The sequence below is a fragment of the Gracilinanus agilis genome, chromosome 2 (genome assembly GCF_016433145.1).
Source record: "Gracilinanus agilis isolate LMUSP501 chromosome 2, AgileGrace, whole genome shotgun sequence".
NCBI lineage: Eukaryota > Metazoa > Chordata > Mammalia > Didelphimorphia > Didelphidae > Gracilinanus > Gracilinanus agilis.
In genome coordinates this window covers 546,874,681-546,887,959 of record NC_058131.1, presented here as the reverse complement: position 1 = coordinate 546,887,959, position 13,279 = coordinate 546,874,681, and the positions used below count along the sequence as shown (strand labels likewise).

Genomic DNA, 13,279 nt, shown 5'->3' with positions numbered 1-13,279 from the left:
GAGAGAGAGAGAGAGAGAGAGAGAGAGAGAGAGAGAGAGAGAGAGAGAGAGAGAGAGAGAGAGAGAGAGAGAGAGAGAGAGAATGGATTACTTCCATTAAATTCATCCCTAAGAAAGTAAATATGACAATCTAGCCACCATGATACTAAATAAATTAACTTTGATGTCTCATTTCTCAATTGTAGCATTATGATACTGGGCTATGAAAAGATAAACTTTTTTAAATTACATTGTAACATAATGACTCATTTAATAAAGTTGCCAGTCTTCTGAAAAAAGGCACATGCTTTCTTTTATTCCCCCAAAAGTTCAATTTCAGTCTCTTTACATAAACTTTCCTGTTTTCTTTCAATAAGTAAGCTCAGGGCAAAGCAAAAAGATTCAGTAAAGACATGGATATTTCTTGGCATCTATATGCTCAAAAGGCAAGATCTTTAAAAGTGTCCATTTAAAAATGTATTTTTCTCTTCTTCACAATAAGAAAAACACATAAAAACCTAATATAAAACTAGAATCCCAAGCAAGATGTTTCTAAACTACTATACTTCACTTTGAGTACTTAAAGAAAACAACAACTTGAAAAACCAGTGTACATTCTGATTTTTTCTCTTACTACATATAGAGAAAGAATTTACCATTTGCAAATCCTGTAGTCAAATATTAGCAAAATGATATTCTTGAAACAAAAAAAGGGAGGGAGAAGGGATACCAAAATTCAAAATATTTATTTTTGTATAAAATGTCACATTTTTTACAACTTGACATATTCAAAAAATATTTTTAAAACATAGTGTTCTGCTCCACAAATAAAAATTACATGAGAAAATATGAGTGTCTTATTTTATTTAATTCACTTTTGTCTGAGTCCAGAACTTACCATTAACTTGATATGTTGAATATTTTAATAAAAATTATCCAAACCCAAGGCTTTACTTTTTAGCTTATTGAGAACTTATTTATAAACAAAACTCCCTACTTCTTCTAGCATTTTGCTCATCATGATTTTCTACCAACTAGGAATGCACATTTAGCTTTATTCCCTTCTCATTTTTATTTTAATTTAAAACTTTTTTAAACCCTTACTTCCTATCTTAGAATAAATACTAATCACTATCAAGGACTACTGAGGTTAAGTGACTTGCCCAGGATCATATAGCTAGGACATCTCTGAGGACAGATTTCAACCCAGGACCTCCTATCTCTGAGTTTGGCTCTCTATCCACTGAGTTACCTAGTCTCTTCATTCCTTTCTGAGTATACATCTCCTACACCAGTGATGCAAAACTTTTAGAGACCAAGTGCCCAAACTGCAATCCTCAAGTCACGTGTGAGCCCTCCCCCTGCCTTACCCCAGACAGAGAAGGGAGGAAGCGCTCCAACTGGGCTACTGGGCAGAGGGTCATGTGAGAAATGTCTTCAGATATGCATGGAGAGGGGGAGGGGAACAGGCTCCTACAGCACATATGCCATACATTTGCCAACATGGCCCTAGAGTATAACATGAAGGGTAGAATGACCTCTTTTCTTCTTATCTTCTCCAAACCAGAATCAAATTAAGGTTAAAAAGAAGAATGGCTATCCTGCAAGCAATGGCCTGTGCATATTCTTGTTGGAATTTTTCATGACTAATTTTAAAATAATACTTTTTTTTAAACGTCAAAGAAGTTTCTGGCTATAAAACTAGTTTGTAAATAGAAACACATTAGTGGGCACTCAAATGCTTGAGTGGTGAGTAAGGAAAACACATTCCCTCACAAAATATAACCCCATGGTAATGGTCCTTCTCTAGGAAACCAGCACCTGATGATGGAGGTTAGAGGGAGCAAGCCAGTTCAGAGATTAAATATTTGTCCATATGCCCATGAGAGAGATGTAAAATAATACATAGCAAGAAACATACCCATTGCACATCAGCATACTTGCCCCCTGCTTTATATAAAGCTTGGTAACATGAGGAGAATTTCTCTATTTACCCAAGAAAATTTCTCAACCTTGTATAAATTCAATAGAATAGCCAGTCCTCCCTCTCATTTTTATTTTAATTTAAAACTTTTTTAAACCCTTACTTCCTATCTTAGAATAAATACTAATCAATATCAAGGACTATTGAGGTTAAGTGACATGCCCCGAATCATATAGCTAGGACATCTCTGAGGACAGATAAGTCCCTCTAGGGGCTTACATCAATTAAGAAATCACTACACATTTATTAAGTGCCGATTATGTGCTGGGCACTACTAGGCTGGACACTGGATATACCAAGATAAAAGAAAATAGTCCTTGCTCCTAAGGAATTTACTATCTAGCTAAGGCAACATGTACCCTATGCCCATTCTCTAACCTTTACATTGGAGAACTAGCTTGACATCAACCGACTATAAAGTGGCAAAGTCCTTAACTCATCTTTTTATGGAATTTTATTTGTTTCCATTTTCTGGGGACCCTAGAGTAATAGAAGTGTGGTGCCCATGGCACCTGCAAATTAGGTCTCAAGATTTGTATATCCCAGGAAGGGAGAGCTGGCCCAAATCTGACAAAATGATCACATCTGCCCTTAAAAAAAGAGAAAGAATGGCAGAATCACTGAAATATGTAAACACTTAATAAATGCTTGTTGATTGATTAACCAGGTTCTCCATCTGGCAAAGCAGATACAGAGAATGATCACCCAGTCCCTAGAGTCTTGTATTATTTTTAAGCAGAAACATAACTCTCTCAATTCTACAACCTCTTTTCATTCCCCATAAACTGATTTTCATCCTGAACACTCAAGAGTAAAGGCAGAGCGTATGTTTCTGAGAGGAAGTGGAAGAAGCCAACAGGTGGCAAAGGCTGTTAGAGGAAACAGTAGGAGGTGTGAAATGAATAGCAAAATTCCTCAATATTAGCCCCCTCTTCCCTTTTTCATCCTCCATCTCCTCAATCTGTTAAGATGGGCCACACTCTAACCTCTAGCTATTGCTCTCTACTAAACAGATCAGCACTGAAAAATCCATTTTACTGACACTTGTCAAATTATATGTGCTTTTAAACGTTCTACGATGATCACTTCGAAAATCTCATGGGACTGAGCGGCCCCACAACTGCTCTTGGCCTCCCCTAAACATACGCCTCTGCATGTTGGGGTACAAAGAAAAGAGCTAATCCACAGTGTAGCAGATGCTAGCCAAGAGCAGACAGAGCACATGGGTGTGCACCAGCAATACTATTTGGCCAGTGAAATGGGGACACCCACGGAAATATGTGTTTAAAGCCAAGTTCTATTTTGTTGCACACTATCTAAAAAATCGAAACCAACCACAAAAAAATATTACTGAAAGTGTATATAATATTCACTTTGTGTGGCACAGTCTAAATTTACCAAAAAATACCACAACTTGTTTGAGTACAGCGAAGATGTCTAAAGAAACTTGTGCTCTCTTCCCCCCCCCCCCTCCACCTTATAAAGATAGAATCCTGGGAGTTTTCTCTCTCCATTGGTTCAGTACATAGTTGCCCCTGTTAACTTTCTCCTGTTTCCTGCCAGACATCCAGACAATAAAAGAATCTGTACAGCTGGAAGACCAGGAATAAAAGCCAAAAGCAGTGCAAGGGCTTCGATGGAGAAGCATGCTCAGAAGAAAGCAACATCTGGGGAGATTTAATATTCTGTAACAAATATAAATTTATTTCTTAATTGTATAAACTACATTACCCAGACATTTTAAGTGGCACTGAGTCTAATTTTCTTTAGGTCAGATAAGTATAACCAAAGAGACAAGGGGACACCTACAAATTTAGCCAATTAAAAAAAAAGATTAAGAAAAACAAATACCATGTTTACAGATCTTGCTTTGTGTTGATACCCAGCATTCCTCTAAATATAAAGTCACACTGTCCCTGGAGTCAGAGGTATACTAAAGCACCTCTATCAGATCAAAAGAAGGAGCTACTAGGAGGGAAAAATTCATTAAGATTTTGGCTGCTCCTACATGACCAACTTACCAATGTACTTACTTTGAACATCATGAATTCAGCAAAATCAAGAAGTATTATTAATTAAACCAAACCCCCCCATTCATACTTTGCGCAAATATTGGAAAGTTGTGACCCAAGAGAAAGAACTCAATTAAGATTTATCCATTAATAATTTTGACAGGCTCTAAGAGAGAAACTGGTTCTGGACTTACCTTGACAAGCTCCTGTTCGAATGTTTGGGATGAAGCCTCGGCGACAGGGATGAGGCTGGGCTGGGCACATCTCACAGGGATGTCCCCAAGCTCTTCCTACTGTAGCACAGCAAAGGGTCTTTGTACAGACAATCCCACTGAGCTGTCCCTGGCACATCTGGTTGCTGACCAGTGTGAAACATGGGCCTGTTCTGTAATCTGAAAGGAAAAAAGGGGAAACTCCATGAGGGCTAAAGAAGCCAAATACCTTTATGAATAGGAACAAGGTCAATTCAAAGAGTTACTAGAAGAATAGCAATGACCAGCTGCTCATCTTCAGTGCCTATAGAATAAGGAAATGAATGTAAATGGACCAGGGAGGATTTAGGATAGTTAAACTGGATAATTTCCTGATACTCATATGCTGGAGGTCATAGTGCTTCTTTCTTGAAAATCCTCTGAACAAAGCAGCAATAGTATCATGTTTGCTACATATCAAGGTCAGGAATTTCTAGAAGCAAAATCTCATACTACCCTATCCCAAAAGATATTAAGTATGTATTAAGAATGCCAAGAAGAAAGAGCTGAAATCATGCCAGCAACAGAACTCCCATAAGGTTCACAAAAAGAGAGATGGACTGACACTTCTGGAAACTGGCTAAAGCAAATCATCTCCAAAAGAAAAATCAGTTGCATCTTCAATTGCTATAAGAAGTTCCAATCCCAAGAACAAGGAAGTAAGAATATTTTTGTTCTCTTTTCTAGTCAGACTACATCTGGAGTACCATAGTATAGGAAAGAAAGAGTAAAGTTGGAGAATGTCCAGAGAAGGGTAACCACGAAAGGAAAAGGCCTTCAGTCCATACCATCTGAGGAGGAATACAGGGTGTTTATCTAGGAAAAGAGAATATTAAGGTGGGACATTATATCTGTCTTTAAGTATCCAAAGAATGTAGAATAGCAATTAATTCTGTTCTATTCGACCCCAAAGGACAGAACCAGGAACAATAGGTGGAAGTTGCAAAGAAGCAAATTTAGATTTGATGTCAGAAAGAAAAACCATTTTAACAATTGGAGTTATTCAAAAGTGGAATGAGACCTCAAGAGGACAAAACCCCCTCATTGAAAAGGTTTTTTTTTTTAATGTTGGATAATCTATTGTTGGTTATATTGTAATGAGTATTCTTCTTTGAGATTTGAAATTCAAATTTCCCTGTTTCTAACAAAGCCACCTCCATTCTTTCCATCTCTGAGGTTCATAACCTTAGTGCTATCCTTAACTCCTCATTCTCTCTTACCCTATGCATCCAAGTGGTTGCCAAATCTTGCCATTTCTACCTTTACACCATCTGATTCCTTTTGTCTCCTCCTATAACAACTACTTTAATTCAGGCTCTTTTCAGATCTCACCAAAATTATCTTAAGAGCTCCCAGATTGGTCTCTTTAGCTTGTGTCTCTCACCATTTCATTCCATTCTACACACTTATCCCAAAAATTTTCTCCCTTTGCCCACCCTACCTTAGCTAATGATGAAGATGATAGGCCCAAGTTATAGTGGATCTTGGGAGTGAAAATGCCTGGCAGGGCAGTCAAAAGGACTGTCACCAGGCTAATCAGAAAATTACCCAGCAGTCCACAAAAGATTAAAAAAAACACAGACATTTACAATCCCATGTCATTTTAGTAACCATCTCTTCCCTGGAGAATATAATAGTTCTTAATCCTCATTGTAAACCTCTCCCCCATCAACCCATCCAGTTCCAGAATGATTAGTATGTGCCATTCGAGGGGAAAAGCTGTGAGTCTGCCAAGGGATTTCAAATTTCCAGAATAGTATTTATAAACAAATTACTAATATTGCCACTATCTAACATAATCAACTCTATTGAACAATGTCAATTTACTTGAATTAAGTGTTCCTATATTAATAAAACTTAGCAATATTCCTCCTCATCTTTTGACAAGAAATTACAAAGACAATTATAGGCCATAACCTTTTTTCATGGTAAAACAATCTTTACAATTTAAAAAATGACAAGAAAAGATTATTTATAACCTGAACCTGCATATCCTAGACTGTTTTGAAATATAACTGCTCGAAACGTCAATTGTACAATGCAAAGGATGTTTAACACCAGTACCCTTTTTTACATTTTAATCTAGCTACTTCTTTTTAAGGATGTTAGGATACATATACATGTACCTACATATATATTCATCATTATCTCAGTCTGTACTTTGAAGAGTTTTCTTGTGAGTAATCTAAAACTTAGCTTAATATAAACTTGTCTTAATACAAATATAAATTTTCATTGTCAGAGACATTGACCTGGGAAAAATTTGGTTGCAAGGGAGGCATAGGAAGGGAATGGTCTATGACCTAGTCAGATATAGTTGTACTGAACAAAACCCTGAAGGATGTTGGATGGGGATGCCAGTCAACAAGGGGCATGGTAGAGTTGTGAGAGAGGGGCAGTAAGATAAAGATCTGCTTGCTAGAACTGTATCTCAAGCTATGTGACCTTCTGAATTCCTCAATTCTTTCCTGGCTTAGCTTATTGGATCTGATTATGTCTTCTCACCTTGCTGATTTCTTGGCTCCCAAACCTCTTGCTTATGCTTAACATGGTGAACTCTTTTCCTGACCCCCTACTCTTTAATCTTCTTGTTCCCAGATATTGGTTTGTAAGTTAGAGTGTGATTATTCATTTTACAAAATAATTGACCAGAAGATTCTCTGCCACAATTAAAATATTTTCACTTATAGATAGTTTTCCATGAATATATACCTCTTATATCGACACAATTATACAGAACTTTAAACTAAAATAAACCCTGATAAAATAAGGAATTAGCAACTAAGATATATAGAACACTTTGCAAATTTAAAAGTATTTAATACATCTTAGTTATAATGGTTAGAATAGGTTTGACTAAATTATAAAAGTAAAAAGATGTTGTGGTCACCATTTATAGAAATTAACCCTTAAGTCACAAGGCTGTTAATAGCTCTAATAGCTTTATTATAGTAAGAGAAAGATAATAAGAGAGGGAAATATAGAAAGGATGTAAAGAATTACTTAGCCTACCAACCTAAAGCCTATCAGCCCAGAGTTTGTCTCCAAATCTCAGCCTCAGAAACAACCCCTCCCACTTCCTGCCAGATGTTACCTTATATGCCATTCCCTTCACCCACTAGCTCTCCTACATCACCCCCCAGGAACCAATCACAATTCTTCAATCAGCCTGACACCACCCAGGGGGGGCAGAGATTGTGGGATCAATTCCCTGGTTGCTGATTGACCCAAATTCAAAACATATGGAAGAGAAATCTAAATCTCTGATTGATCAAATCAAAATACAAATTCCCTTCTCACAATTCCCCCTATGATTTTATTGGGAGACAAGCATGTTAAAATCTCCTCAACTGAAGATCTTGGGAGATTAACATGCCTAGTCTCCCCAATGAATCATTTCAAATAGCCAAGATATATCTCTAAGGATTCTCCCACTAAAGGTGTATAAAACATTGCCCTTTCTAAGGGGAAATTACAGCAACCTGGGAATAAGAGGGAAATAAAAAAGAAAACAAAAACAATAATTAATAGATGCATTGTCAAAAAAGTCAATTGGGGGCATTCCCCTTTGGTATAAGAATTTACATTTAGAATAAATGTGTTCAACCCCCTTCGGCTCAGTTCATTATGGATTTCTTGATGCAGCGTGTGGTTTCCACAGGCATCTCCATGTCACTCTCTTCAAAAAATTCACTTTCCTGATTCAAGGCTCTGGTGAGTCTCTTCTCCTAAAATTCCCCCAAAAGATGTTCAAACTCTGGATTTTAGGACAACCATATAATTAAAACCATACGTAGCTATTATTAACAAGTTTCCCCAAACTGAAAATTAATAAGTTATCCCCAAACTGAAAATTTAGGGCAGCTTCAAGTTATAGTTATAGGTAAACATAGAGAGTAGGCTGGTTATTTTCCTTCTAAAATAACCTCTCATTTGTACTGATTACATAAGGTGTCTCAAGAGTCTCAGTAAAGTTCAATATCCTTTGTGTCTTATACATATATAGTTGCTTGTATGTTGTTTCTGCTACTAATATGTGACTTCTGATGTGTTTGCCCTTATTTTACTTTATGAATATTTCACGTTTAGCATGGTCAGTGTTGGGCATATAGTGTGAGCAGCTAGGTGGGGCAGTGGATAGAGCACCAAGCATGGAATCAAGAAGACCTGAATTCAAGTCGCTTTACCCTGATTGCCTCAGTTTTCCCATTTATAAAATGAGCTGAAAAAGCCAATGGCAAGCCACTCCAGAATCTTTGGCAAGAAAACTCCAAATGGGGTCACCAAGAGTCAGACACAATTGGAACAACTGCACAACAACAGAAAGCACTTAGTAATTATTTGTTGTTTGTGGACTAATTGACTGACTATGCTCTGATGACTCCGGTCAGAGCATGACATGGAAGTCTAGATCCATAAAATATAAAAACCAAGGCAAAACGAAAAGGAAGACAAATTACTGGAAGTTGTAAATTTATAGTTGCAATCCCTAGGCATGAGAGAACTCTTCAGTCCACGGTACATATGCATGGTTATTGATGAAAGAATCCTAATGCTTGGAAAGGTAAAGTGCCATGTAGGAGCTTCTTTATGGGCAAAATAATCACTATGCCAAGAGTGCCAGGATTTCATAGTGATACTTCTGTATTATTCCTTTTCCCTTATTTCCCAATAAGACTAAACAGTATTAGGTTAAACTTAATCCCATTGCCTAAATCAGGGGTCGGCAAACTACAACCCAAGGACCATCAGTTTGGGGATGATCCCTAGGCTAAGAATGGTTTTTATATTTCAGGCCATTCAAAAATAAGCAGTAAATGTCCCTTTAGCATAGTTTGTTAGCCTAGAACAGTGCTTTGCATACAGCAAGTACTTAATAAAATGTTTGTTGAGTTAAATTTCTAACCAAAAAAAAAAGTCTTCAAATCAGCATACTGAGAGGATTTTGTTTGTATATTTGTTTTGGCAGAAACACATGACTGATTTTATTATAGAGTTAAATAAGAATGGGAATAAAAAGGAACTTAATAGTTTTTTCAGACAGTTTTTCTGGAGTGCACCTATTCCATAAAACAAGGTCCCCGAAGAGAGACAATCATTCATTGAAATGTATTATTGATGACTGGACTTAAGGAATCTAATACTGAACTATTTACTTACAAACAGGAATATTTTTTCTCTTGATACTGCTCGTCCCTTCCATTTTATTACCACTATAAAAATCAGGTTTTGGAATAGTTAACAGATTTCTACAAGGTTATCAGTAACTCTGTGAGTCGTAGTTCTCAGTGGATGGTTTTTATTTCATGTAAATACTACCTTATTTTGTTTAATATGGCAAAAGAATGATGGAAGATTTTTTTCCTTGAGACATTTATATAACCTCCAAAGCAAAAAAATTAAAAATTAATACAAATTGTACTATTTGCAAACTTTTATTGGTTATCACCTTGCTTTGAGATAACAGACTAAATTAGAGATTCAGTTTATGGTACTTCTTTTTTATCTTAATAGTATACCAAATTTGTTCAAATTCAGCCAAACAACTTCTCTGGTAGATATTAAAGAATAACCAAAAGTATAAAAGAAACAACTACTGGGTGTTCAAGTATGGTAAAAATAAAATGTAGATTTCACTAGGTATAGTCAATAAGGAAATCTTACCACTGTAGAATTATGTCACACAATAGTTCACTGAAATACTAACATCACCCTTTTGAATATATTTTATCGAGCATTATGTGCTTCTTTGGTTAAATTCTTTAGAATATTAAGTACAAGCCTCACCAAAATTCTACCCTTCATTCTACCCTTACCTTCTTTCTCAGAATCAATATTGCATATTAGTTCTAAGGCAGAAGAGCAGTAAGGGCTAGGCAATGGGGGTTAAGTGACTTGCCCAGGGTCAAACAGCTAGGAAGTATCTGAGGCCACATTAAAAGTATTTAGAGACCTCCTGTCTCTAGGTCTAACTCTCAGTCCGCTGAGTCTTCTAGCTGCCCCCTTTATCCTCAATTCTTGTTAATTAGGGGTGACCTGTGTTCTCAAAAGCTACATCACATTCTGGTGTATCTTACCATGTTGTAAGGGATTCAAGTACAGGACTGACCACGGGGTACTAGTTATTTATCATCTCATAAAACTATTATACAAAGGTTTTGAGAGAGTTGGGATTGGAATTCATGGATAAAGTATATCCTTGTGGAGGAAATTATATAGCTTTGAAATATTTTAGTACCAACTACAGGTATTTTATATGTAGACTTTCTGATGGATGCCTGAAGGTTAAGAAAAAAACAAAAGAAACAAGACAGGATCAGAAATGCTATATAATATAAATCGGGCAACAAGACTTGGATAGAGATGCTTTGATATCTAAAAACTATTTTGTCCATCAAGAAGAAAATATAATCTGAAAATTCCTTTTCAGATCTCAACATCTGTGAAAAGGAGAATCGACAAAATATTTTCATGTTTTAAAAGCCTCATAAGAAGTAAAAAAAGGAAAGGTTTTCCAAGCTTCTCTGAAATAATTTACTGAGATGTATAAAGTTTTAAAAAAAACACATTTCCATGTACACTGCCTTTCCTTTAAAATTGCTTTAAGTTTAATTGTTTAAGGATTATTTATAATCTTCTCTTTGATAACTTTTTGCTTTGTTTCCTCCTTATAGTGCTAGTACAGAATAACCTTAAAACCTGAAAGAGAAAAATGTTAATATCAGATGCAAGCTAAGATTTTCACAACTGGGTCTGATATATAGTATGCTTATTCATGCTGAGGATGCCAGTGAAAAATCTGTCTATTGATCGCTCAGTCTTTTCAAAGACTGCCTTGAAATGTCTGATAATCAAAGGAAGTCTGTTTAATCAAATGGAAATATGCTCCTTCATTTCCTTTCTGGGCTCTGAACCCAACTTACCAGATTTATCTCTCTACCATTTCCCCACAGGCATGATCTTTCCTCCCCACAACTCATATTTTTCAACTTCATTTTTCAGCTTTGTTTTTTCCCCACCCCACCTTAAAATATAAGTTCTTTGAGGGTAGAAAATGCCTTCCAGTGCTTATCACAGTGTCTGGCCCTTAGTAAATGCTTAATAAATGTTTTTAATTAAACTTCATTTATATTACACCCTCCTTTCTAAAGGAAATCATTCAATTATATATATATGTATACATACATATATACACATACATACATACATACATACATACCAACATCAAAGAATTTCTTGATCTACTGACGTCAAATCCTGATAATCTTCAACCTCAGATAATCCTCTAACCTTTTTTTCTCACTCCAGCTCTTAATGTCAACTACAGGGGAAAATTTGGGTCCCTTAGGTGGGGTAAATGATAGATATCTGGATCTTAAAACAAAACTTCTGGGAAGGACTTTATTACTGTAGATTTCACTTCTCAAACAAATTTGGATCCATGTGGTTTATGACCCACTTTATTTAGGCAGCCAGAATTGCTGCCAGTTAATTCTGCTCTGCAACCACAGAAGAATTTATCCACATTTCAAATTCCTTACTAATAAGCCTAATTATTCACAAGCATTCCCATGGCCCTTAAATAGCACCAAATTGTATTTACATAGTATTTTTCCAGATTGTCACTCTGCTAGACAAGTATTGTGTCTAATTCGATACTGGTTTTAAATCAAATAACATTTATGGAGTGCTTTAAGGTTTTCAAAGCCCTTTTCTTGAATTCTCTCATTTGGTCCTCATAACAATCTTGTAAGGTAGGTGCTATTTATTTTCTCAATTTTATAGATAAAGAAACTAAAAGGTTTGAGGAACTTGCCCAGAGTCCCATATCTAAGAGGCATTACAAGATCTGATGCCCCCCCCCAACTTCAGCACTCTTCGTACTTTACCCTACTGCATATTTAATAGTCTTGGCCACAATGTCAATCAATACCAGGACAACAATACTTTTGCAAATTGTTCTAAAATTTAAAATGATACTATAATATCCCTAAGAACCTGGGCAAACTATCTAACTTCCCTCAAGATCATAAGCTTTGCTCAATCTCATTAAAGGTTCCTGCTCTAGCTTGATTTGTGAGAAATTCTGCACTGGCAGCTTCCCAACTAAAAGACAATGTTCTAGACTAGTGGCTAAGCTCACCTACCATGCACCAGTCTTATTAAGTTTGCCCTCAAGGCTTCATATCTAAGCAATGTGCTTCTCTGCAGCCTCTGGTTCCCAGCTGAATATGCGACCTCCCAATGTAGAGCAGTACTGTGGCCTCCAGTATTACTCCACTTTCGTTTCTAATTAGCCCTTGCCCTGAAGGAACTGTGCTGCTTAAAGAGAAAGGAGAGCATGTGGTACATGAAGTCTTGTCACTTGCCCATTTCCTGAACTCAAAGAACCACAAAACTGCAGGGAAGACACAAGGATATAATTTGGGGCACTAGTCTCCAATTATTTTAAATCCTTCTTTTCACAAAAATTACAAGCAAAAGAATGAGATATCAATTTATCCATGACAGAGAAGATCACTAAACGTCTTTTTTTACAGACTAGCTGGATTGTCAGACATTATTAACATGTGCTTTTTTTCCCCTTCTGGTAAGAGCTGCCTGGTAAATTGGATTACGGTACTGGATTTAGAGAAGGGAAAGTCTGGGTTTGACTCCTATCTCTGATGTCTATTAGCTATGTGACCACTGGCAAGGGACCTAACCTCTCTGAGCCTCTCTTCCCACATCTGTAAAATTAAGATAATAATATTTCTAGGCCTACCTCATATAAGGTTGTAATCCTTATGAGAGAAAATGGGGATAATCTCTATAAAGTGATCTACAAACTTTAAAAAGCCCTATAGAGATGTCAGCTGTTATTATTCAAATCCTTTTCAAGAGAGGAATTCTGTACACTTTTACAAAAGAGGAAACTTGAAGCAAAAAGATCCCATGGTGTCTACAAATTTGCAAATGCTGTTTCTAATCTCTAAATTAGTGATTCCTAACCTTTTCAGGTCAAGTTCTGTCCCTTGCATTACAAGAAGGCTGGTAATCTTCAGCTGAAAGCT

The 13,279-nt window shown here is 36.4% G+C and overlaps 1 protein-coding gene across 1 annotated transcript in view; it reads right to left on the bottom strand.

The window, feature by feature from the left end:
* FBN1 (fibrillin 1) overlaps positions 1-13,279 on the bottom strand; it is a 307,141-nt gene that overhangs the window by 159,228 nt on the left and 134,634 nt on the right. Inside the window, exon 6 of the mRNA XM_044660055.1 lies at positions 4,170-4,367. Coding sequence (XP_044515990.1) covers positions 4,170-4,367 — 198 coding nt within the window. The remainder of the gene's footprint in view (positions 1-4,169; positions 4,368-13,279) is intronic.